Below are 24,878 nucleotides of genomic sequence, written 5' to 3'. Positions count from 1 at the left end.
AAGAGCAGCGCGGCTAGGAGCGACAAACACATTTCCAAAAAGGATGCGAAAAAAAAAAAAAAAATAATAAAAAAAAAAAAAAAAAATTATATACATAAATATACGTTGCGCAGATTTAAAAGGATGCTAATTTTATAAGGACAAATGGAGGAAGAAGAAGGACGGAGGGGAAAAAAGACGAGGAAGGAATGTGAAGAATCGTTCTATCAGTGTGCCAGCGTAGATGCGCTCACTTTACCTTCTTCTCCCCCTCCTCCAGCTCGTCCACCCGCGTCAAAATATCCTCCGTTTTGCCACTCGCAACGAAATGAATAAACATTTTTGCCATTAGAACAAACCAATAAGCATTCATTAAGAGAATAACCAGGAGCAGAAATGTTAGCCACACGCAGGCTTCGTATCCAATCAGGGGATTAAGCATGTGGAGGTTTCTGTGGACTGGTAGTATACACCTCTTGGCGAAAATGTACAGGCGGAGGAGCCCCCAGCTTGAGAAAAGGATGCAGAAGGAGCTTACGGTCACAACTTTGTGTCTTGTGTCGACAAAGACGCGGCACCTGCGGGGGAGGTAAGTAAAATTAGACGCATTGCGATGTGTAAAACAGATGCAGTGTGGTGTAAAATAAGACTAGTGTGGTGTAAAATAAGACTAGTGTGGGGTAGTCGATAGTGTAGTGCGCGCGAAAAGTCGGTCTGTATGCTACGCACAACCATGTCCCCACTCTCTCTTTTCCTCCTTCCCTACGCGGACGAAAAAACCTCGCATATGTCGTGACAGAGCATGATGATGGACCCAACACGGAGGAAGTTCTGCCCGTAGGAAAAGTAAACCAGGATAACAGCACACAGGTGTTGCAGGAAGTTTTCATAAAAGTCGGGCAACTTCTCAGCCATGAGTAGGGAATACACAGACGTGAGCAGGTACCCTCCATTTAGGAAGTAATATAAGTGTATAAGACTAGACGTTTTCTGCTTCGGGTAGCCTATGGGGGAAAAGTAGAAAAAAAAAAAAAAAAAAAAAAAAAAAAAAAAAAAAAGAAAAATGGGAGAAAATATATTTCATTTTGGTGGTGCTACTCTCCGTTAATAGACGTGTACACTATCCACCACATGTAGATTTTTTTTTTTTTTTTTCCGTGGTGCCTTGGTGTACCTGCAAAGTAATCGCTGAGCTTGCCCTGGCCTCCCATTTCGTGCGGGAAGAACGTCTGGCACCTGAGCGCCACAAAACCGAGTGCGCTGATGAGGGTGAAGTAAAACAGGTTGAAGAACATCAGGTTGAACCTGGCTACCTTGATCTTGCGTATGCGTTCGCTCCATTTTCTGAGGAGAAAAAAACGCGTGGGAAAATGCGTGCAAGTTGGTTGTGGTTTGCGTTCGTTGTCTATCACGTCAAGTGCATACACACAAGTCATGCAAATGTGGACGCGTCAGTTGGAAGGTCGTGTCCTTACTTGCGGGGGATCCAGGCTTCTCCCAGTGGGTGTGAAATCCTGTGCATCAACCACTTGGCCCCCAGGGTCAGGCAACCGCTAACGATGAAAAATAAAAAATAACAAGGCCTCGGCACTATATCCTTGTCACGGTAAAATATCTCCATATCCCTTTTGATGCTCTTAAAACAAAAGTGGGAAGAGAGTTTTCTCAATGCATCCTTCACCCAGGACACCAAGGTTCCATTTTGCAACTTCCTATGCACCTCATGTAGAGGACATATTTGTTGCACTGTGAAGAGGATAACTACAACTAGGAGCAATTTAAAAACAGTATCCAATTTCATCCTCCGGTTTGGTTGTGCTTAGGAAAGGAGATCGGGTGTCGCTACGGGCAATCGTTAGTGTATGGGTTCTTCTATCGGTATGTGTATCGGTGTGTGTATCGGTGTGTGTATCGGTGTGTGTATCGATGAGCGTATCGGGTGGCGTATCGGGTGGCGTATCGGGTGGCGTGTCAGCGTACCAGTTGAGCGGCGATTTGTGCGCACCCGTGGGAAAAACTTACAAAAGCATTTGCACACACGTGCCCCCGCGAAAAAAGTGTAGAATGTAGTTGCTCCTGCGGAAGAGCGCCTTATATGCATACATTCGAAAAACGACCCGCTCAAATGGTGCTAAGACAGGCAACGCAAGGTAGACTCCTCCCCCTCTTTAGTGATCTGTACAGACACACAAATTATAGGCAACCCTCAAGTGCACGTTTAACTGATAAGCAAAAATATGTTAGGTGAAGGAAAAGCTCTGCTCGGTAAAAACACGTAACCGTGAAATGGACGCGTAAGCAGGCACAAGGTGTTGCATGTAAGGGTTAACAAGGGCCGCTTCACAACAGGCGAGGGGTACAAAATGTTTTTTTTTTTTTTTCTGCGTGTAAAGGTCTGCATGTGCCTATGTACGCATCATTGAGTGTGTAATGTTGTACGAGCTTTTAATTAAGTACATATATGCATAAGTGTCATGCTCAGGGGAAAAAAAAAAAAAAAAAAAAAATGAATCGGGAAAAAAGGAAAAGGCTTATCAGAAAGGTGCCAAAAATAAGCCCTTCCAAAGGTAAAGTATGTTCTTTTTCCACATTTTTTTTTTTTTTTTTTTTTTTTTTTATTTTTATTTTTATCCATAGCTGATATAGCGCAGAGAGAGGCATACCGTTCTTCTTTCATAACACCGACTTGTGGACGGCAAAAAAAAAAAAAAAAAAAAAAAAAAAAAAAAGGAAAAGTGGAATAAACAACAGAGTATAGGAACACACGTGGAACGACCGATTAATACAAGTGCTTATTAAAAATAAAACAAAGTTGATCAGCGTAGAAGTCCTAACATTTCTGCGATAACGAATTTCCTTGGCCAATTCTCCCCCATTGCCGTAACAACCAGGATTCACATTTGAGGATGCCCGTTCAACGTGCACGCAACAGTGGTTTATATATTTTCCCCTGTGAAAGTTAATGTGAATGATGAGCTACATAGAGGATAGCCCTTTATAAATATATAAATATATAAATATATATGTATATATGTGTATATATATGTGTGTATATATGTGTGTGCGTGTGCAGGAGAAATGAACCCTTTTAAGCTGACACACACGTGGAAACAAGTTGAAAGGAGTGAAATGGACACGCTGTGGCATTCACCATGTGTCAATTTTTCCCGGTGGGGATTAAAGTCATGACGTCGTAAACTCTATACAAATTAAAACCATTCATACTTTAGTGTGTATCACGTCGTTTGCAATATCCCGTGAAGAGACAAACTTTGCATGTCGTACCACAATTGATCGATCATGTGGAAGATTTTTTTTTTTTGTTTTTTTTTTTACCTGAACAGGTCAGGTGAATTGTGAAGAAGTTTCGTCCACCCATAAATTATCGTTACGTGTCTGTTGTCCTAAAAGGAGAAGCCACCTGGAAGAGATAGAAGTGTTGCTTCACCTTCACGTCGTTTACATAGATTCACCCTTCCTGTGTGTATAGGGTCGTCTTCATATTCCCCCCAAAGGAGTCGCATAAGGCGTGATGATAAACACAGCCATTTGGAATGGGTAATCATTTTTTTTTTTTTTTTTCTTTTTTTTTTTAAATAATTAAACACACAAGAAGGAAAATATCTCCTTAATGTGTTCCTCTGCTCAAGTGCGATCCTGTCCACCAGCCTGAGGGGACCAATAAACTCTCCCTTGTACATAACTTACCTCCCCCCCGGAAGAGATAGAATGGAACAGGGGCGTACGTACATTTAAAGCGTTTTTAAAAAGCAAATTGTTGGCAACTTTAAAGGTTCCATTTTGGTGGTACACACACATATGGGGGGAGGTATGGGCGCTAAACATTTGGAAATAATACACTCCAATGTTATGCGGCACGTTTTTCCCCCTTTCTCTTCTTCGCTTTGCATTGCATTTCTTTTCTTTTTTTTTTTTTTTTTCTGCGTGCGCTGGAGCGCAATATAGCGCTTGCCCCATTCTACAGCATTCAGGGGGGACCACAATTTGGCCATTTAAAAAAAAAAAAAAAAAAAAAAAAAAACACCTTGCAACACGGGGAGGGGCAAGGAAAAAAGCGAAGGCGTAGTAAACAACCTCTGTAAGTGTTGCTGAAAAAAGAGAGAGCCAACCCATTTAAGAACTTTGCCAGTGGTACTTTACACACATCAAATGGGAAAGTCAGCCTATTACACGTTTGAAGGGAAATCCATTGGAATCACCACGTACACACATTTTGTGTGTGTAATTGTAGGAATTCTTATTCTCGAAAAAAAAAATAAAAATGGAAAAAGGAAGGCACAACCTGGTGAGAAGGTACCATCAAATGGCCAATTGTGGAAAGCACAAATGTGTGTGCAAGTAGCTAATTCTTCCTGCTTCTCTCTGAAAACATGTACGATCCATATTTTGTAAAAAAAAAAAAAAAAAAAAAAGTGTCCTCTGTGTTAACATTATTTTCCCCTGCTGCAATACTTTCACACCCAGAATGAAGAGCTCCGCGCTGCGTTCGGGGTGGGAGGGAGGGTTTCTCCCTCCAACACCCGTGTGCAACAACCTTCTTGGAGGCTCTTCCCTTGAGATCAACATGGCGTGCATGACTGCCCTGAATGGGCTTGAATTTTTTTTTTAAGCATGCCCATTTTCACAGTGCGGGGCTGAGCCCCTCGACTTGGATATACACTTTGCACATATGTATGTGTGTGTACTCACCCTGTGCGCTTGCCATTATCGCTTCCAGGGAGAAGTCGTTGCGGGAGGTGAACTTCTTCCCTTGTAGAAAAACCTCCCTCGAAGCGATAATGGCAAGCCCTCAGTCACCTCCACATTGAACCTTTACTGCAGTCGTCGGGAGGAACGTCGAAATAGAAACAGGAGTGAAGATATTTGAGGAAGAGGTGGAGAAGGCGCTGCGGTCAGTGACCACGTGAGAACCGCAACGATGCATCATGTGATGCCAAGCCGGACCGAAGCGCGATAGGGAGAGGAACCGGTAGGGCGAGTAGAGGAAGTCGCTGGAGTTGTCACCGTCAGAGTTGTTCGTGTGTGCAAACTGTTCGGCTCTTCATTTTCATGCCCCCCTTTGTTTTTTCTTTTTTTTTTTTTTTTTTCTCTGTGCATTCTTCTACGGCTATGTTTGCATCATTTAACGGGTGGGCAACGCCCTGAGGTGCAGACCAAGGCCGATTTCCTCGCGTGCACAAAAAAGCTGCGCACATGTAATCCCTAATCGGGCAAATACAACCTCACAGGAATATATATACCATACGTACATTTATATGTAGGCGGGGTACACTACCCCCATAAGGCCATAAATCAGGTGCACCTTGCGTGTGCCTATTGGAGTGCTCTGTGCCCTAGGCGGTACCTGCTCACGTACGAAGGAAAGAGTGTCGTGGGGGCAAAACAATAAAAATAGAGGCATATCTTGTTTTTCACCCCTGCGAACACCACAGTACTTTTCAGAGGCACCACACCAGCCTCCATCATTACTACAGGCACTACATGCAACGCGCCAAAAATACACGCTGCGCTGAAAGTAGGTTCTCATTTTCGTTCATCCCTAGTTGGATCATTCTGCCTGTCATTTTATGCCCCTTTTTTTTTTTTTGCAACTTTTTTTTTTTTTTTTTCAAAATTTTTTACCCCATTTTAACATCTTTTTTTTTTTACTCATTTTAAGATCTTTTTTTTTTTACCAATTTTTTTTTTAACCCCTTCTTTTTGCCCTTTTTTTTTTTTTTTACTTCATTTTTTTTTTTTTTTTTTTTACCCCGTTGTATACGTCCATGCTGGGTTCGTACATACCTTCACCCATTTGTTGATGCGCACGTGTCGCCTCACGGACTGTTCTACAGAACGTAGCACAGGAGGGAGGTGAACACATGACCCCATGACTACATGACCGCATCAACAGATTACCACATCGTTGCGTCAACACATTGCTACATCGTTACATCAACACATTGCTACATCGCTACATCACCACGTTACCACATTACTTTGTGAGTACTTGAGTGCTTGATCGCCCAAGCCGCCAACGCGGAGCAGTCATTTGGCTTACCTCCCCGGAGAATCTGCTCTCCTGTCGTTTACTTCTCACCCAGTCGTGTTTATCAGTTCGCCTAACCTTCACAATCCCGCGTCGTGTCGCTACGTCGCTACCCTCGTGTATACTACTTCCCATAACGCTTCTACCTCGCCCAGAATGAAAGACAACACGAAAAATGAGTACGGAACTTTTCCGATAATGATCAACGAAGGGCACTCGGACCAAGTGGGCGAGAAGAAGTTCCTAAGTGGAGGCATCTACCATTCCATTCTGGAGAAAGCCAAGTTGTTGTGCCTCTTCCTGACATGGTACGCCCTAAATATATTATACAACGTTGACAACAAAATAGCCCTGAACATGACAAAGCTACCTTGGTTTATCAGCTCCGTTCAGTTATTCACAGGATGGGTTTTTATTTCCATCTACTGGTTAACTGGCTATAAGAAGATTCCAAGAATATATACGTTGGATTTATTTTTAAAGAATATAGGGATCCAGAGTTTTTGTCACATTATGGTTCACTTCGGAGCTGTGGTTTCCATGTCATGCACAACGGTATCCTTCACTCATGTGGTGAAAGCATGTGAACCCGTTTTTACAGCCCTACTCTCCATCCTCTTACTAAAACAGTACATGAAGATAAGTAAATACTTAACGCTATTGATCATTGTCGGGGGAGTTATCTGTGCCTCTGTGAAGGAGATCCATTTCACATGGCTGTCCTTCTGGTGTGCTACGATCTCGAACCTTGGATCTTCCTTGAGATCTATTTGTGCCAAGAAGATGATGACACAGAAATCGTTAATTGGAGAAAATCTGAGCGCTTCAAATATCTATTCTATGATAACCATATGTTCAGCTCTCATGTCTCTACCCCTAGTGATAATTTTCGAGGGGAAATCCGCATACAACTTCGTTACAAATTATCAGAGTAGCGCACAAAGTAACCACACATACGGAGAGATAATTACAAAAATTTTTCTGAGTGGTATTTGGTACTACCTTAACAATGAAGTTGCGTTTATGTGTCTTGAGAAAGTCAACCAAGTCACTCACGCTGTGGCCAATTGTATTAAGCGTGTCGTGATTATCGTGTCGTCTATCATTATTTTCCAGACTCAGATTACCTTACTCGGCGCTCTCGGCTCTGCCGTCGCCATCACGGGTGCCTTCCTCTACTCCGTCATTTGAGCGGAAAAAAATAGTGCGTGCACTGGTAGTCGCTTTGCATGAACGATGAAGATGTGAGGCGAAGCGCCCACCCGTTTAACAGCCTTGCGAGGGGGGAGAGTAATTCGATCAGACAGATGACGAAGGAAACGAAGGAGACGAAGATCCCTCAGCGTACGTAGCGTTCGTACCATATACAGCACCTGTAGCAACCGCTACGCCGTAAGATCTGCACAGGGGGAGGGCGGAACTTCTGCGAGATCACGCAGAACCGCTCCCCACTACCAACCACATGCCATCGAGCCAACTTTGTATTACCGCATGTGTATACGTGCCCATCACGTCGACCCTTTTTTTTTTTTTTTTTTTGACTGTTTCTACAAATTGGCAAATTTTTATCCCCCCCCCCTTTTTACAACCCTTGTTTATGACATTTTTTTATGAACTTTTTTTACTAGCTATTTTATGACCCTTTTTTTTTTTTTTTTTTTTTTTTTTTTTACCCCCTTTTAATTTGTCTCATTGCCTGTGCTCCTCGAAAGGACTTCTGTGGCGAAGGGGGGGTGCGTCCCTGTGTTCATTATCATTACTATTATTAATATTATTTTATACACATATATATATATATATATATATATGTAATTTTTTTTTTTTTTTTCTTTTTGAGCCCCGCCACCCCTCCGGAAGTCGAGCGGGCACTTGCATAGAGAACCCATTTGTAGAATCCACACAGACAGACGTGCACATGTGCACATGCTTCGGCATAAATTCAACCACCCACCTCACTTTGCAGTTATGTACACCACGTACTTCTTTTTCCTACCTCGTCCAATCTGGCGAGTGTATTTAAAGCTACACGAGTCACTCCGCAGCTGTAATAAGCATGAACTGAAAAAAGAATTTTCTGAAAAGGGAGAGGAGAGAGCTGTACCCACAAATTTGATAAGGCTGTGCTTAGCCATATAGAAGTCCTTCCTTTTTCCCACCTGTAGAATTCCCACGCAGGGATCTAAGGACCATATATTTTTGTAGCGCCCGAAATGTTGTGGAGCCATCTAGAAGCGTGGATGGTGAAAGGATGATTCTCTGTCCACCGATTTTGCAGACTATTCTACGCATCTCCCGCGATTTAGCACTCTCCAGAAAGGGAGGAAAAAAAAAAAAAAAAAAAAAAAAAAAAAAATTACATAGCTTCTGCTCATGTAGACACACCTCTCCGAAGACGCGCATTTTACTTTATTTTTTTTTTTTTTTTTTGCGAAAGGAAGGCAAGGTAAGGGTAGAAATGCACCGCGATAAGGTGAACATCTCACGCGCGAAGTTACGCCAAGGGGAATAAGCCAGATGTCGTATAGCAAAGAGTCGTTCTCCCACCTGCGTATGTATGCACACCGATAAGTGGATAGTAGCAGACACTCATGCGCTAACTTCTTTACTCATCAGTCATTTGCTCCTCTCTCTGAGCTTCATCCCCCCTTTACCTCTCCCCATATCCACTGCGCACCATGTATCGGAACAAATACCAGCCGAATATCTTGTCCCTCCTCCTGAGCGCGGGGTAAGGAGGCGCCCAAGCGGAGATGATCCGTTTGGAGCAGCAACACGATTTGACCGCACCGTTCTCACCACCACACATGCATATGCCCACTCACTGTAGCTCCAAACCACTGGACCTATGGAAGACAAAGACGAAGAAGGGATGTGTGAGGAAGGTCCTGGACGATACCATCAAGCTAAGTGCAATTGAAATAATGTCGGAGAATACGTCTGACTCGTACATCTACACCTCTCCGGAGAAGTTTTCCTCCCTGGGCATCAGCCTCCCCTTTATCGTGCTCATCGTGAAAAATGTAAGACTCGCATCGCTGTTACTAGGAGAGTACACATACTACGGGTAGAGTACACATACTACGGGTAGAGTACACATACTACGGGTATAGAGTACACATGCTACGGGTATAGAGTACACATACTACGGGTAGAGTACACATACTACGGGTAGAGTACACATACTACGGGTAGAGTACACATACTACGGGTAGAGTACACATACTACGGGTAGAGTACACATACTACGGGTATAGAGTACACATACTACGGGTATAGAGTAGGGTTGGCCCTACATTTACCCGCTTCGTAAGCCAGTCTCTCACAACGCACAATCGTCATCACAACAACCACATCTACCCCATCTCAGATGAACAAGTACTTTTCTTTCCGCATAAGCATAATGGACGACAAGAAATGTAGGAGAACTTTTCGCATTTCAAACTTTCAGGTGGGTTGATCATCCATAATATGGGCAAACACCAATGTAGTTCCTCCCCCCCCCATATAAGCGTATCACTACGTGTCCTTCACACTATCACCTGTACACACACATGCGGAACGGTAACGAGCCCCTTTGTAGACTGTGACGAGACTCTCCAACAAGTGGTGCACCATGCCGATGATCCTAAACGAAGGCTGGAACATAATTCAAATAAACTTGCAAGAATACACAGAGAAAGCTTTTCGAACAAAGTATATGGAGACAATGGATATCCAAATAAATGCAAGCATACGAATCAGATGCATATACTTTTGTGATAAACTATACAACAACGATGAGTTGAAGGATGAGTACAAAATATTCTCTAAGAAAAAAGAGAAGATTAAGTACACTCCTCCTCAATGCTTAAACAAGCCTTTAAAAAAAATGACCATCAAAAGTATCATCACCGAAGGAGTATCCAAGGGGGGAGAGAACCTACCGACTGAAGTGGAGGCTAACAAGGCAACAACGGAGAATGAAATATTGGAAGATTCTTCAACTAGTGGAAATTCAAAAAAAACAGATGTAGAACCTACTAGTCAGAAGAACCTACAAAGTATAGACATGACTGAGGGGATTGAGTTATATGAAGAGAGTACTGATGATCCTTTTTTTGACGAAAAGAATGACGGAGAGGGTACTCCTCTGGCGCAGGTCATCGGGGGTGAAGAGCTGCTCGTGGGAGGTGAAGAATCCACGGAGGTGGCAAACAACATGACAATGGATTTAACAGAGAACACAGTAACAGGCACAATGAACGGCCCAATGAAAGACCAACAGGACGCCGAAGAGGCGGAGCATCTGGCGCACATCAAAACGCTGGAGATGGACGACACCAACGTGCTCTACGAAGACGTCAACTACGAGACATACAACAATGACGACCACTGATGTGCAACCCGGAAGGGAAGCGGCGCCACCCTCTAGTCCGTACGAACGAAAAAAAAAAAAAAAAAAAAAAAAAAAAAAGAAAAAGAAAAAAGAAAAGAAAAAGAAAAGAAAAGAAAAAGAAAAGAAAAAGAAAAAGAAAAAAAAAAAAAAAAGAAAAAAAATGCGGAACGAAACGAACGGGCGACTCATCTCACTGGCAACATGGCCAAGGTAACGCGTTAATACAGGTCGACCACCAGGTCATGGAGCAAGTGCACAAAACTGAACGCACGAATCGAGCAGAGACTCTCCCTATTATATGCAAAAAGGGAGTAAGAAATGAAGGGCGACCGAGTGTACATGCGTTGAATGTCTCTACCTCGGAATGTCTGCACGTGCAAGACCTTGCGCTCCGCTCCTCCCCTTAGTACCAAGCTAAGTTTCAGAGCGTTGTCAATGTCGAAGAATATTTCCAGGGACAGTAAATCCACCACGGGAAGTAGCATCTCATTCAGGCTATCCAACACACCGTCCTCATGTAGCCTCTTCACAGAATATACATGAACAGTGGATGTATTGTAAAAAGAGGAAAAATTATTCTTCTCTCGTCTTCGAATATCTTTATCGATTTTCATTTTTACAAAAAATAAATTCTTTCCAAAGAGACTACTATGTATAAGTATCGGTTTCTCAATCAATAGTTTCGAAATTAATATTAACCCCCTCTTCATAATTTTCATATTTTCCTTTACTTCATTTTGGTGTCGAAAAATTAGCTCGTCAATTTTACCTTGCCGTTCATGTAATTTTTTCAAAAAGTTGAGCTGTTTTTTTTTTTTTAAAATTTCCAAGCAAATTTGTAATGCTATATTTCTCCACTTTAAGAAAAAAAACGAGTTGCTATTATCGCCATTTTGGGAGATTAAAAAGCGTTCGAAAGGTTGTTTTGTTTGTTGCGTATAGTTTTGTTTAAATTTGTGTGTATACAAATTGGGTGGGATATTTTCCTCATGATTTACGTATACCATTTCGTTCGACAAAAAAATATCCACCGCCTTGTCTATCAGACCTACTAAATTTGCTTCTTTATGCTGAGCCAGGGAAAGGAAATTGGCTCTCAATGCCTTCAACTTGATTAGCAATGTGGAGGTTTCTGTACATGGTTCCAGTAAAGGACATGCGCGTAGACATTCGCTGACTATATAAATTTCATCAGTTGCCTGTTTGTACTCCTGGATGATGGAGAAGAGATACTCCTTATTTCGTATGCGTGTCTTTTTTCGGTAACACATTGACTGTGGCATGGGGATCTTCGTGAATTCGCAAATGCTCATGTTCTTCTCCTCCAAGAGGAAACGTATGTCCAGCTGGATGTTGTACACGAGTTTGCACTGCGCGAACAGGTCGATTTGGGCCTCTGTGAAGATCAGGCGTCGCTCATGCCGCGTCTTCGTCTGTACATGTTGTGCAGGCTGTTCATGCTGTTTAATCTGCTCGTGCTGTTCAGGTTGTCCACGCATTTTAGATCCCTTGGATTGCCCCCCCGCCTTCTTCCCCTTGGTCATCAACCTCAGGAGGAAGTTCTTGTTCTGCTTGGCGTTGCTCGCGCGGCCCATTGCATCGTTCACGGGCACTTTGCGGGTCACATCACTGGGCGGATCGCGTTTCCCGTTGTCTCTCATCTGGTCCTTCCCGTTGTCTCTCATCTGGTCCTTCCCGTTACCTCCCCCCTGACACGCGAAGAACTCGTTGACGATCCCCATCGCGGGGTCATCGAAGGACAGACACAGGTAGTTCTGGAAGCGGAAGAACAGGTTGAACAAATGGCACAACTGGAATACCTTCAAATATACATAGCAGGGTTTCATACTTAAGTGGTAGCTGAACATATTGATATATGCATTGAGGTAAACATTCTCCTTGTTCTTGCATAACATGTTCGTTACTGTAACCATGGAGGAGAAAGTTCTCTGAAGGATGAATTTCACGGAGACAAAACTTTCCTTAAGATTGTATCTTGACAGACACTCATATTTGTTCACACAAAAAACCTCCAACAAAGTCGATATCCTTTTACACAGATTACTGACATGGGGAGGGATAACGGGCAAGTAGAACCTCTCTGCCATTTTATCTACATCCCTTAACATTGGATTCAAGATAGCCATGATGAACAAATGGAAAAAGGGTACATACACAAAATGCTCTCCACTGAAATAGAAGATCCTGTTCTCAGAATCGTTCTCACTGTATCTGTTCATCTCGCATAGGGACAGATGCTTGAACAAATTTTTTACAACTATTTGAAAAATTTCTGGAAAGCTCATTTTTTCGAATAGTCTACATAACTCCCTGAACACGTGTACCATATCTATTTCGATAAGTACATTTCTTTGGCTAGCTGGCATGGGTTCGTTTGGGTTCTGATCATACCTTTGCCCCGTAGTGGGGACTACTCCTTGGAGATGATCAAGAAGTTTTCCCTCCAAGTGACCATGTGGAATGGGTGTCAACCCGCTATACATGTTAATAGGTAAATTAAGGGGGTCGTTGTTCTCTGGAACTTGTCCCTTCATGAACGCTGCGAACTCCTTGTCTAGCGGGTCGTTCGCCTCGTCGATGAAACGGTTGCACGTGGGGGCACTGGGAGGAGTTCGCTTCGGTGGAACAACACCCACCGAAGCGCGAGCGAGTGCATCATGGTTGATTGAAGAAGGAGAAAGAGAGTCATGCATTATTGCATCTGGCCTTGTCGGTTGTACGTGAAATGAATCCAAAACAAGTGGTGACCCCTCCGCCGTTTGTGCACCTTCCCCCTCAGGGACACATCGCGATAGGGAATCCACCAGTCTCACGAACGAGTTGGCATTTCCCATGTCGGCTAGACATCGTGCGAATGTCACCAATACATCATTCTTTAAGAATAGCATCCTGATGAGAATGAAAAAAATGGAAGTGTCTTCCCTGAACAAGGCCTCCAGGTGTAGACAGTTGTTTATCTCCTCTACACCGAGCTTGATAAGAAAAATGGTGAAGATGTTTCTCACTCGTTCGTCCCGTAGATCGTGGTAGAGATCGAAAATGAAGGAGCAGAGAATGCGGGTGCTATTTCGGTAGAAGGTACGCTTTTCTTGAGAGGAACGATGATCACACCGATCATTACGCTCATCCATGTTATTAGTCTCCATCTGTAATTGGTAAGGCGTTTTCCCAAAGGGCTTGTCCTTCTGATTACCACCACCCCCATATTCGTAGGCGTAATATTGGTAACACCCACCCCCGTACTTCAAATTCTTGCAGTTATGGATCTGGCAAAGAATCACAAGGTACATGGGCTGATGCTGAATTATATATACGAACCTCTGCAATTTCTCTCTGTTGGAATCAAAGATATGTGTATTTTCAGAAAACATGATGGAAGGTTTCTCTTCTCCTAAGTAGACTACGTTTGAGAGGATATAGTGTTGGTATGTGAGAAGTAATTCGTTGTACTTACTCTCCATAGAATGCAAATTTAAAAGAAATTCCATATGCTTCGTATAGATGTCAATTAGATCTCTTTCAAAAGAACGAACATACTGTATACTGTTGGTGTATCTCTCCTTCTTTAGTAACAACTGTATCGAATCCCAATTTAGCAGATGAGGCATCATTTGGATTCGCTTAATTATATTTTCCACTTCTTCCTCCTGGTAAGGGGATCCACAAATCAAATCATCCTCAAATGTCGTCCTTTTTAAAACTCTCCTTCTTACAAGATCTACTTCATCTGCTATTTCGTCGTTATAAAGGGGGTTGATTGGCCCACCTAAGAGACCATCCTCTCTTCCTATATCGCTGTCGTTGTCTCCTCCTGCATCTGCCTCTTCATATGTTACCCATACTTTTATCACCTTCTTCGGTTGCTTCAGATGTGTGGCGTTGGTCACCCCGATGCCCAAATGACAATTGGATGTGTACCCCCATGCAAAAACATCGTAACTTCCTTCCAACTGAACGAAGGATGCATTTTTAAACGAGTAGGCGCTTTCTATGTTTCTATCTCTCATAAAGTAAGGAATTAGTTTTGGTCTACCGCGTATACATGTTTCTTTCTCGTCATGTAATATTTGCATATGTGCGTTGTCCCCTATCCCAAATAACTTATTGTCGTATGTATGCAACAGAACATGCTTGTCTTTTCCACCGATGATATGCTTTACCTTGCTTATTTGAGGATACAGCATTGGTACTTCCGAGGATAATTCATTTTTTATGAATTCGCCCCATATGTAGATGAACCCATCCATGGACAGTATCATGCTGTACGTCGCTCCCGCAACCATTTCTTTGATATAGATCCTCGGATCTATGTGAACCTTCTTTGGTGTACTAACCATGTAACTTATATTATCATCTCTTACACCCAACTTCCCACTACTTGAACTACCACATGCGTACAAATCACCTGAATCGGTTAATATTAAAGTGTGATTATACCCCAAAGAGCACTTCTGTATCTTACTTTTTAAATTAATTCTTCTAGGTAACAAGATCACTCCTTGTGTGTAGTCCACCCCTAATCCTACCTTACCACTTTCTGCGCTTCCCCAGGTATACAGATCCCCCTCTTGCAAAATATTTTCTTTGTCTATGTGGAGATGGTTGGAGTTTTCCTTCAAATCATTTTCATCAAAGGAATTGTTCACTATACAAGCGCTGTGATCATGTCCTGCATAAACATCGATAACTTTATTTAAAGATTTAATGAGCACTGGTTCGTAAAAATCTTTGTTTACTCCTACACCCAGTTGGCTCTTATCATTCGCTCCCCATCCATAGAGTAAACCCCTTTCATTCAACGCTAAGGTGTAGTTGTATCCACATGCAATTTTAACAATTTTATTTACACATACTTCTACAGGAATAGGAACGGAAAATTTCTTTCCTATGGTGTATTGTCCATTGGCTAGTTCTCCGTTTTTGTTAACCCCACAGGTGTATAGCTTCCCACTCTGTAATAGGAACATTGTAAAGTACTCACTCCCATCTATCATCTTGATCTTGGATCTTATGATCAGTCCTTTCTTTGAAAATGTTCCATCTGCTACATCGTCACCGTAAAGCTCACTTCCATTATTCAATCTACTTTGTTCACCCCACCTTGATGGAAAGGTTTCCTTGTCTAACATGTAGAAGGTACTAATAATATCCTTTACATGTACCTTTCCTCGTAACTCCTTTACGTACCTTATTGGAAATTCGTTATTGCGATTCAGGTGGTGGATACAGTTTGCTTCACTTCCTATGAGGTGATCCAGTACATCTACGTTGCTATCCCCCGAGTCGGATTCTCCTCCATAGTTGCCCTTTGATATTACATTGGAAGAGGATCCACTTCCCCCAGGTGCGATGACTCGACTGCAATCGCCCAACACGATTAGATCCCCCACCACAGTTACCCCCAGAGACATGTACACAGACGCATGAACAGATAGACATTTATAATTCGTATTAACCTTCTTCGGGATTTTACAAGTATAGGAAGAGAACCCCCTTTTTATATTAGTAAAAACTCCCCATAGAAATATATCCCCCTTTGCACTTAGGGCTACTGAATTGAAGGTACCAAAAGATAGCATGAAGATTTTACGGGAGCGACACAGATACTCCAACCTCTTTGGACTCCACACATCGTTATCATCTCCATGACCGAGCTTATAATATTTCCCATTCCCCCATGTATATACATTGTTATCTGCATCTATACACCCTGAATGAGACTCCCCCGAACAGACATATATAATTCGATTCTTCTTTTGAAGCGCCTTCACCAGTTGTGGTCTGTTGTAACTTTGAATGCTTTCTAGGCCTAATCTCCCGTTGGCTCCATAACCCCAGCTGTACATATCCCCGCTTAACGTGCATGCCAGGCTATGCTTTCCTCCCGCGGAACAATGAATAATAACATCTCGGTTGTTTTCGTTACCAAAGGCCTGTCTTCCCCCTTGAACTCCTCCAAATTTATCACCTGGATCCACTCCTTTTCTACCCCCTACAAATATAGGAGTCGGTTCGTACACATTTCTGTTCGTCCCATTCCCTACGCATCCAAAGGTGTTGCCGCCCCATCCGTAAAGAAATCCTCTGGTACATATAACCAACGTATGCATATCCCCACAAGATATGAACATAATTTTCGTTCGTTCTGGAAACTTCACTTTCATCGGCACAGGGGTAAACCAATCGGCCTTCTCCTCTGCGTAGTCGTTCACTGGAAGGGCGTCCTCGGACGAACCCTCTTCACTGGAAATTTTATCCACATCAAAATGGAGCAACCCATCATCGCTACGATCGCTACGATCGCTACGATTGCCATGGTCGCCACGGTCACTACTGCTATTATCGTCATTACCATGCTTCAATGAGGGAGATGGCTCCCCCCCCTTCCCAACTCCGAACGCGTCCAACAACCTTTGGTCCACCTTGCTGTTCCGCTTACGCAATAGTTTCTCCTTCCCCTCGGCATGCGCATCTACACGTTTCGAAAAAGCGATCCTCTTCTTCCTAAAACCCAGTAACCCATTGTTGCCCTTCCCGAAGGAGTACACCGAGCACCCGACATCGAGTGCATTCCTCTTGGCTAAAACAAATGTGCAGTAATAGGTACAACACACGGAGGAGATAAACAGATCTTCGAAAAATGGCACCGGTGTCGGGACTTTACATTCCCTTGTATTTATTCCTACCCCCAACTGGTTACTTGTATTCCCTCCCCAGCAGAATACCGTCGGTTTGTTTTTATGGTATCCAACGCATGCGAAATGATCTAACCCGGAACTCACTTTCGGCGCGAAGCTGAAAATGTATTTCTCAGTTTCGCTTTTCTCCTCCCCTTGTCCTTTCATCTTTCCGTAACCCTGGGATGGACACACAGGAGGAATACGTCTGTGTGCTAGCGCGATTATTCAGAGGGTTGATCAAACATCTGACTGGCAACCCAATTAGTGTCATCTCAGTGGAGTTTATTTTCTTCTCGTCCAGTTTACCTTCCCACTGCGATGACCCCCTGCACGTGGTTCTTCAACCACCTCTTTGTCTAGTCCTTGCAACTTTCCTTCCTGGGCAAGTCCAAAGGAGAAAAAAAAAAAAAAAAAAAAAAAAAAAATAAGGTAAATGTATCAACTTGTGTGAACGTATGCATAGGTTCACGTATACACATTTACTTGTTTTTTTTTTTTTTTTTCTTGTTCGGGTGCTTTTCCGAGCAGCCCGCACGCCAATTCTCTGCGGGGGGAAAACGCACCGATTTTTTCTCCCAGCGGATTTTCCTTTCGCACCTAGTTGGCAACCTGAACAACAGAAAAAAAAAAAAAAAAAAAAAAAAAAAAAAAACTACGTCCATGTATTGTTCATGTATTATACATGTACATCCCTGCGGACCCCCCAGTGGGTACCTCCAAAAAAAAAGAGAGGAAAAAAAAAAAAAAACGCTTCCATGGCAAGATGAGAATTCCTTAGTATGCTTGTCAAACAGCCCGCCTTTTCTCTTCACAACCTTCACCTTTTAAAGGAAGAAAAAGAAGGCGATTCCGCTATCATTGCGGGACGAGAGATCCCGCAGCCAAGGAGATACTATGTAAGGGGGATACATAATTCCTCCGGGGGCTAACCCACCTTTCCTTTTCCTCTCGCCTCCTTCCTACACTTTAAAGAAAACATGCCGAGCAAAGCAGGGAGAGTAAGAATGCCTCCTGACAACAGACTCCCCGTGTCGGCCTCTCTCAGGACATCGGATATATGGAAGAATTCAGTTGGCTATGATCCATATGCGTCGGTCGAGGAGATAAACAAAAGAGAGCTCAAAAAAAAGGAAGAGACGAATGAAGAAATCAATGAAAAGGCCAAGAGCCTATTTAGTTTGGCCAGATTAACCGGCAGTGCTTCAGCTACGATCCCGGGGGCGTGCACCCTGTGCAACCACATCGGGCACTTGCCCTACCAATGCAGAAATTTAATAAGCCTGGAAAAACTCAACTTCCAGAGCGACATAAAGGAGGAGGCAGAAGACGACCTGAAGGAACGCCGCAACCTGGGCATCGTCAGCGATAGCGACAGTAGCGAAGTCACCAGTAGTGATGGCGGGAGCGAAAGTAGTAGTGGTGGGTGTGATAGCCAAGACTCAACTCGCAAACGAAGGAAGGAGAAGAAGAAGAGGAAGAAGCACAATCGGGAAAAGCGAAGGTACAAACGCGATAAACGCGATAAACGCGATAAGCGCGATAAACGCGATAAACATGATAAACGCGATAAACGGGATAGACGGGACAAACGAGACAAACGCGACAAACGGGAGAGTCGCTCCCGCAAGGAGAGGGAGCGGACGGGGAAGCACAAAGCGGAACGCAGTCGTCACAGCAGTAGTGACCGTGACAAACTAAACGTGAAAAAGAAGGAGAAGAGGAAAAAGAGGACGAGAGAGAGGGACGACGAAGGTGTGCGGGGAAAACGCCACAGGAGGAGGACCTCCTCAAGCTCGTGAACATTTTTTTGTGGGAGGAAAAAAATGGATCATTGTAGAGAGGTGATCGGATCCATTGACCGAAAGAACATATGTAATCGCGCAAAGGAGGAACAAAAAAAAAAAAAAAAAAGGGTGAAACGAAAAAAGTGGTGAAGTAACAATTTTTTTTAAAAGTCCAACCAGGGGTCAATCGGGGTGTGGTAATGCATTCCCTTCTTTTGAATCCCCGCCCTCACAGGCACTCAACCACCTCTCATTTGTCTGTAATGTTTAAGACAAGTGGAAAAAATTCAAAGAACACTCGAAACGATTACAGAGTGTATCTTGAGACATCTTCCCTTTCGACAACTGATCAATCATTTTTTCGACGTGTACACATATGTATGTTTTCCCTCTTTAAATATAATTCAATTCCTTTGTTAAGTGTTCCGTCATTTGTGTAAAATTGCCTTTCCTATTTTTTTTTTTTTTTTTCTAAGGAGGGGTGAAGAAGCATATGGGTGACTCTTTCTCCATTCCAAATGCTACCCCCCCCCCCCCCCCCCATTTTTCTGTTAATTTTTCAGCAAAGCTACAAAAGCAAACTGCTATAGCGTGAAGTAATTAATTTTTTTTTTTTTTTTTTTTCCTATTTGATGAGGAGAACGTAGGAAAAAGGAGTCCAGACGAATTGTACATTTTGGATGGGTTCACCAAAATGAACTTCTAACACAATGATATGTAACGTTTTCACTTTTTGTTTTTTTTTTCACTTGAACAAAAATTTCCTTTGCGCCATTTTTCAGATGGCCAGAAAAGAAACAACTATCCTTTTAGCTTGCTAACTGGGGAGGTGAAAAAAAAAAAAAAAATATATATATGTGCTCAATGCATATAAATGCGACATCGGGAAAAGGCATACATCGGAGTGGTGAAAAACAGAGTTCCTTTCTCCTCTTTGCACTTTTTCATTTATCTGGGCTACGAAGCAGGTCCTACGGAAAAATGACAAGGTTATTTAGATATTTTTTTCTGTTTTGATTTTTTTTTTTTTTTTTTTTTTTTTTTTTTCCCTTATGTAGTGCCACTTAACCCACCCCCCCTAGAAGGGTCGAAAACACGACACCACACAAACGTTCTGCAGGGTCATACATACATGTGTGAATCCATTGACTTGCTTTCCCCTATGCCGACGTGAAAAGCGACCATCCCGTGGAGGAAGTAAGAAATACTAATAATAGTTTGTACTCTGATTGCAGGTAGCGGTCCTCACAACGGAAAAAAAAAAAAAAAAAAAAAAAAAAAAAATGACTATATACCTTAACGCAGCGCGCGGACGGGAGAGGAAAAAATATATCATTACAAGTATATATCCCTGTGCTCGCAAAAATATATGCCACCATTATCATCGTTTCTTTAGTAAAGTAAGAGAAAAAAAAGAGAAATGGAAAAGATAAACCTATGTGGGATTACATGGGAGAGAGGTATCTTTTGGAACTCCATTATCCCAATACCAGATGGGGATTAGCTCCTCTGTATGGTTATTCATATGAAGGTGTTTTTTTTTTTTTTTTTTTTTCCCCCCCTCCCATCGGCATTTCCATCGTTTTATGAACGATTCGCACAAACAACATGTGTGCATTGATCGACGGAGGGAGTGGTGTGTCGTCCTGTTTTTCCTTAGCTGTGTGTTCCTCTGACATCTGCACCTGAGAGGCAACCTGGCAAGTTGATCTTTTCACCGGGCGGGATACGTGTTGTGAACACATCTCCATTTGCTTGCAAGTAATTGTTTCTACCCGTTGAGAAGTTCAAGGGTACCTGTGAAAACTCTCCGTATTCTCAGCAGGAAGGAGAGAGTATCTCGCCCAAAGGAATAAAAATACATGTCCACATGATACGGACCACCCAAACAATTGTCATACCCTCCAGGTAGATTTTCTTCGAAGATGAGTGACCACTACGACCATTACAGAAAAGACATGAACAGAAGCATCTTCAGTAACGACAAGCGGAAGAGAAGCAATAGTCGACACGATAACCATGAAAGGAAGAAGGAGCACCACGAGGAGGGTACCTACAAAAGAGCCAGGGGGGTGGAGGACGATGAAGAGGAGGAGGCGAGATATAGCAGAGATATGAAATCGTATAGGAAGCGCCTGAAGGAACAGTGGGGTGATCGGATAAGGCGAGACCGAGATCGCGAAAAATACTACCAACGGGACCGGGACCGCCGCGGAGACAGATCCCCAGAGGAACGCCCGAAAAGAGCCAAGAGGAAGGAACACCTATACAGTAGCAGTGACGAAGAAGACGAAGAGACGGACGAAGGGAATAGCAGAAGCAGACATCGAGGGAGTAGCGGAAGGTACGCAAAAGACGCCGCGACAAGGAGGGTGGAGCGCGAGAGGGATAGGTACGAAGGGAAAGACAGTCTCCGGGAAAGGAGAAGGTCAAGGAAACGAAGCACCAGTGACGACAGAAGCGACGATGGAAGTAGTGACAGAAGGAAGGAACGGAAAAACTTCCGTCGTCGCCATTCCTCGGAGCGCAGTAGCTTCTCCGAAAAGAATTCGATGAAGAAAAAAAAAAAAAAAAAAAAAAGTTACTCCTCGTCAGACGAGGAAAGTAGCAACACGGACAAGGAGGTGAACAAACGGAGGGAAGGTAATAAAAAAAAAAGGGAGAAAAATGAGGAGGGGGGGGATGGAGAACGATCGAAAAGGGAAGACAAAAATGGAGCACCTATTGTTACTGCCACTAACGTTGTCGGAGGTGGTGGTGAGGAAAACCATGAAGACGAAAACAAGCTCTCCAGGCTGGAGCGACTCAAGCGGTTCGCACAGAAGATCATGAACAGGGGAAACGACGAGGGAAGTGGTGAGGCTGGCACGAAGATCAACGCGAAGGTCGAAAGGGAGATTGGCACAAAGGGCACCAAGTTTACGCTTAATAAGGTAATCAGCAGCGCCGGCAGGAAGTTCGACCTGGACGCATTTGGGGGAGGCAGACAAGACGAAGAGGATGGCGATGATGAAGAGGAGGGGAAAAAGAAGTTGACGAAGAGGGAGCAGAAGAATTGTGACACACGTCAAGGTCTGGGAAGAGGGGATCTGCTTTCCAACTGGCCCGAGGAGGAACCTGCTGTAGGGGATGACAATGAAGACCCCCTCGAAGTGTTCATGCGAAACTTGGAGCAAAACTGTGGCGAGGAAGAAGGAGAAGCGGTGGGCCCCAATCAGGCCATAACACTGGAGGAGATTTATAGGTATGATGAAAATAGGCACCGATTCGAGGGGGCAAAGCAAACGGAGGAAGAAGACCCCGTAGAAGCTGTCCACTCAGGAGAGGTCGCTAAAGAGACGAACCAAAGGGATATGCAGGCGCCCCAGAGAGCTGATTTGGAAGAAGATGAAGACGGCGAGGAATATCACCGATTGTTCATTGAAGCATTGAGGAAGAAAGGAGAAGAGGAAGGCAACGGAAATGAGGCGTTGGCACCCCATGACGCGGGAATTTGCGCAGGTAGTGGCGCAGGTAGTGGCGCAGGTAGTAGCGCAGGTAGTAGCGAAGCCATAGAAAATTTGAGCGAAGACAGCGAGTACAACATCGAAACGAATGTCCTGAAGAAAACGAATAAGAAGTTTCTTCAGGTGAATCGTGAGGAAGTGGAATATCTACCTATAAAAAAAAACATATACGTGCAGGTAAGTGAGATAACAAACATGAAGGATAGCGACGTGGACCTATTCCGGAAGAACAACGGAAATATAATTGTGAGAGGAAAGAACTGTCCACGACCAGTGCAATACTTTTACCAATGCGGATTGCCATCAAAAATACTACCCATTTTGGAGAAAAAAAATTTTAAAAAAATGTTTGGCATACAGATGCAGACGATTCCAGCTTTGATGTGTGGGAGAGATGTTATCGCTATTGCTGAGACAGGAAGTGGGAAAACTCTATCGTACTTGTTTCCATTGATTAGACACGTTCTTCACCAAGCACCTCTTCGAAATAATGATGGCCCAATTGCCATAATACTTACACCGACTAGAGAATTGAGCAAGCAGGTGAAGAGTGAAGCGAGACCCTACTGTCAAGCGGTGAACCTGAGAATCTTGGCTGTCTATGGGGGATCAAACATTGGAACACAACTAAATACACTTAAGAGAGGAGTGGAAATATTAGTTGGTACCCCCGGTCGTATAATTGATATTCTAACGATAAGTAATTGTAAAGTTACTAATCTTAATAGAGTATCTTTCGTGGTTCTCGATGAAGCAGACCGTTTGTTGGACTTGGGATTTGAATCTCAAATACACAACATTCTTAACAACTGCAGGAAGGATAAACAGACAGCTATGATTTCGGCTACCTTCCCAAGTTACATCCAGAACCTAGCTAAGAAGTTGCTTTACAAACCCATCGAAATTATTGTCGGCGAAAAGGGAAAAACAAACAACAACATATACCAGTTTGTTGAAGTTCTACAGGTTAAAGAGAAGATATTTAGGCTCTTGAAGCTCCTTGGAGATTGGAGCACTTATGGTTTGATCCTCATTTTTGTGAATAAGCAGTTAGAAGCAGATCTCCTTTATTTAGAACTCTTTAAGTATGATTACAAAACGTTAGTTTTGCATGGAGGACAGGATCAAGCTGATAGAGAATTCACTCTTCAAACGTTCAAGGAAGGGAAAAACAAAATACTTATTGCCACTTCAGTTATGGCTAGAGGTATCGATATAAAGGATATCATCGTTGTAATTAATTATGAGTGCCCAGACCATATAGAAGATTATATTCATCGTGTTGGAAGAACAGGTAGGTCGAACAAAATTGGTTATGCGTATACCTTTGTCAGCCCTGATGAACATGCCAAGGCGTATGATATCTACAGCCTCATTAAGAACAACATATATTACATGAATAAAACGATTGATATCCCCAGACAGTTGGAAGAACTCGTTCTAGAGTACACCCAGAGTAGTAATTTTGCGGAGGTTAAAAAGAAGGGTTACAAAGGGAAAGGCTTCAAGTTTACTCCAAATGAAAAATCCCGCCTTCAGATGGATAAGGCCAATGCCAAAAGAGAACTTGGCTTAGTGCGCGACAAGGAGGGGGCGGCGGAGAACCCAGCGGAGGGAGATGCCCCCGACGGAGAAATGCAGGGATCATTTGATGGAGCAGCGGCAAGCAGAATGGGTGGAAATGCTCCTCCAATGGTAACTCCACAATCGCAACCACAACAGGCACAACCGCAACCACCACCACCACCTCCACCGCCTGGAGAGCCCAGCCCACAAAGCGAAATAAAGCGAATCGAACTGGAGATACAGAGGATAAAAATGAACGACACCATGGACCTGTCGCTAAAGGCCAAACAAATAAATGAGTTGATGAAGACCTACAACTTCGTGGCCCTCCAACAAAGTACCCTCAAAAAAAATGCAGACAGCACGGAGGATACTGATATAGAGAAAATGGCCGAACAGGAGGCCACCAAGGCAACAGAACACATAAAGAATGAAACGGAAAGAAAGCAACTCTTTAACAAAATTAAACAAGACGTAAAAAAAAAATTAATGGACAGTAAGATGCAGAGCAACTCCAAGGCGGAGAACATTCACAGGAGTATGCTTTTAAATTCCATGAGGACAAGAAACATGAAAAAATACTCTCCTTTCATTCCTCACACCTATATTATGGAGGACAACTCCATTATGCAGGAGTTCTACATTAATGACTATCCGCAACACGTGAGGTTGAGGATATGCAACCGAGAGGTGCTCTCTCGCATTTCCGACATGTCTGGTTCAAGATGCCAGATAAAGGGTCAATACTCCAACCCCAATCAGCCAAATAAGACCACCTTTCTTCTTGACGCCAAGCCGCTACACATTGAAATAACCGCATCCAACTATAATCAGGTGCAGATTGCACACAACGAATTCACCTCCATGATTAATCAGTTACTTCAGAATAGCAACATGAAGGGGCATCGGAAGGGGTGA

The 24,878-nt window shown here is 43.3% G+C and overlaps 6 protein-coding genes across 6 annotated transcripts; 4 read left to right on the top strand and 2 right to left on the bottom strand.

Annotated features, from left to right (window-relative positions):
* Nucleotides 1–229: 229 nt before the first annotated feature.
* PKNH_1025400 (longevity-assurance (LAG1) protein, putative) lies at nucleotides 230–1,780 on the bottom strand (the record flags this gene model as incomplete). The annotated part of the gene is made up of 4 exons (XM_002259698.1): nucleotides 230–557; nucleotides 746–983; nucleotides 1,154–1,323; nucleotides 1,455–1,780. The coding sequence occupies 4 exons, from the start codon at nucleotides 1,778–1,780 to the stop codon at nucleotides 230–232; spliced, it is 1,062 nt and encodes a 353-aa protein (XP_002259734.1).
* Nucleotides 1,781–6,184: 4,404 nt separating this feature from the next.
* Nucleotides 6,185–7,219, top strand: PKNH_1025300 (triose phosphate transporter, putative; the record flags this gene model as incomplete). Its single annotated transcript, XM_002259697.1, has 1 exon — nucleotides 6,185–7,219. The coding sequence occupies one exon, from the start codon at nucleotides 6,185–6,187 to the stop codon at nucleotides 7,217–7,219; it is 1,035 nt and encodes a 344-aa protein (XP_002259733.1).
* A 1,484-nt stretch (nucleotides 7,220–8,703) lies between these two features.
* On the top strand, nucleotides 8,704–10,403 carry PKNH_1025200 (conserved protein, unknown function; the record flags this gene model as incomplete). Its single annotated transcript, XM_002259696.1, has 4 exons — nucleotides 8,704–8,756; nucleotides 8,856–9,048; nucleotides 9,396–9,476; nucleotides 9,609–10,403. The coding sequence occupies 4 exons, from the start codon at nucleotides 8,704–8,706 to the stop codon at nucleotides 10,401–10,403; spliced, it is 1,122 nt and encodes a 373-aa protein (XP_002259732.1).
* A 218-nt stretch (nucleotides 10,404–10,621) lies between these two features.
* Nucleotides 10,622–17,269, bottom strand: PKNH_1025100 (guanidine nucleotide exchange factor, putative; the record flags this gene model as incomplete). The annotated part of the gene is made up of 1 exon (XM_002259695.1): nucleotides 10,622–17,269. The coding sequence occupies one exon, from the start codon at nucleotides 17,267–17,269 to the stop codon at nucleotides 10,622–10,624; it is 6,648 nt and encodes a 2,215-aa protein (XP_002259731.1).
* Nucleotides 17,270–18,081: 812 nt separating this feature from the next.
* On the top strand, nucleotides 18,082–18,903 carry PKNH_1025000 (conserved protein, unknown function; the record flags this gene model as incomplete). The annotated part of the gene is made up of 1 exon (XM_002259694.2): nucleotides 18,082–18,903. One exon carries the CDS (start codon nucleotides 18,082–18,084, stop codon nucleotides 18,901–18,903), a length of 822 nt encoding a protein of 273 aa, XP_002259730.2.
* A 1,910-nt stretch (nucleotides 18,904–20,813) lies between these two features.
* PKNH_1024900 (pre-mRNA-processing ATP-dependent RNA helicase PRP5, putative) lies at nucleotides 20,814–24,878 on the top strand (the record flags this gene model as incomplete). The annotated part of the gene is made up of 1 exon (XM_002259693.1): nucleotides 20,814–24,878. The coding sequence occupies one exon, from the start codon at nucleotides 20,814–20,816 to the stop codon at nucleotides 24,876–24,878; it is 4,065 nt and encodes a 1,354-aa protein (XP_002259729.1).

This window comes from Plasmodium knowlesi (genome assembly GCF_000006355.2).
Source record: "Plasmodium knowlesi strain H genome assembly, chromosome: 10".
NCBI classification, from domain to species: domain Eukaryota; phylum Apicomplexa; class Aconoidasida; order Haemosporida; family Plasmodiidae; genus Plasmodium; species Plasmodium knowlesi.
Note: the sequence above shows the minus strand (reverse complement) of the source record. Positions and strands in the feature narration are given on the sequence as shown.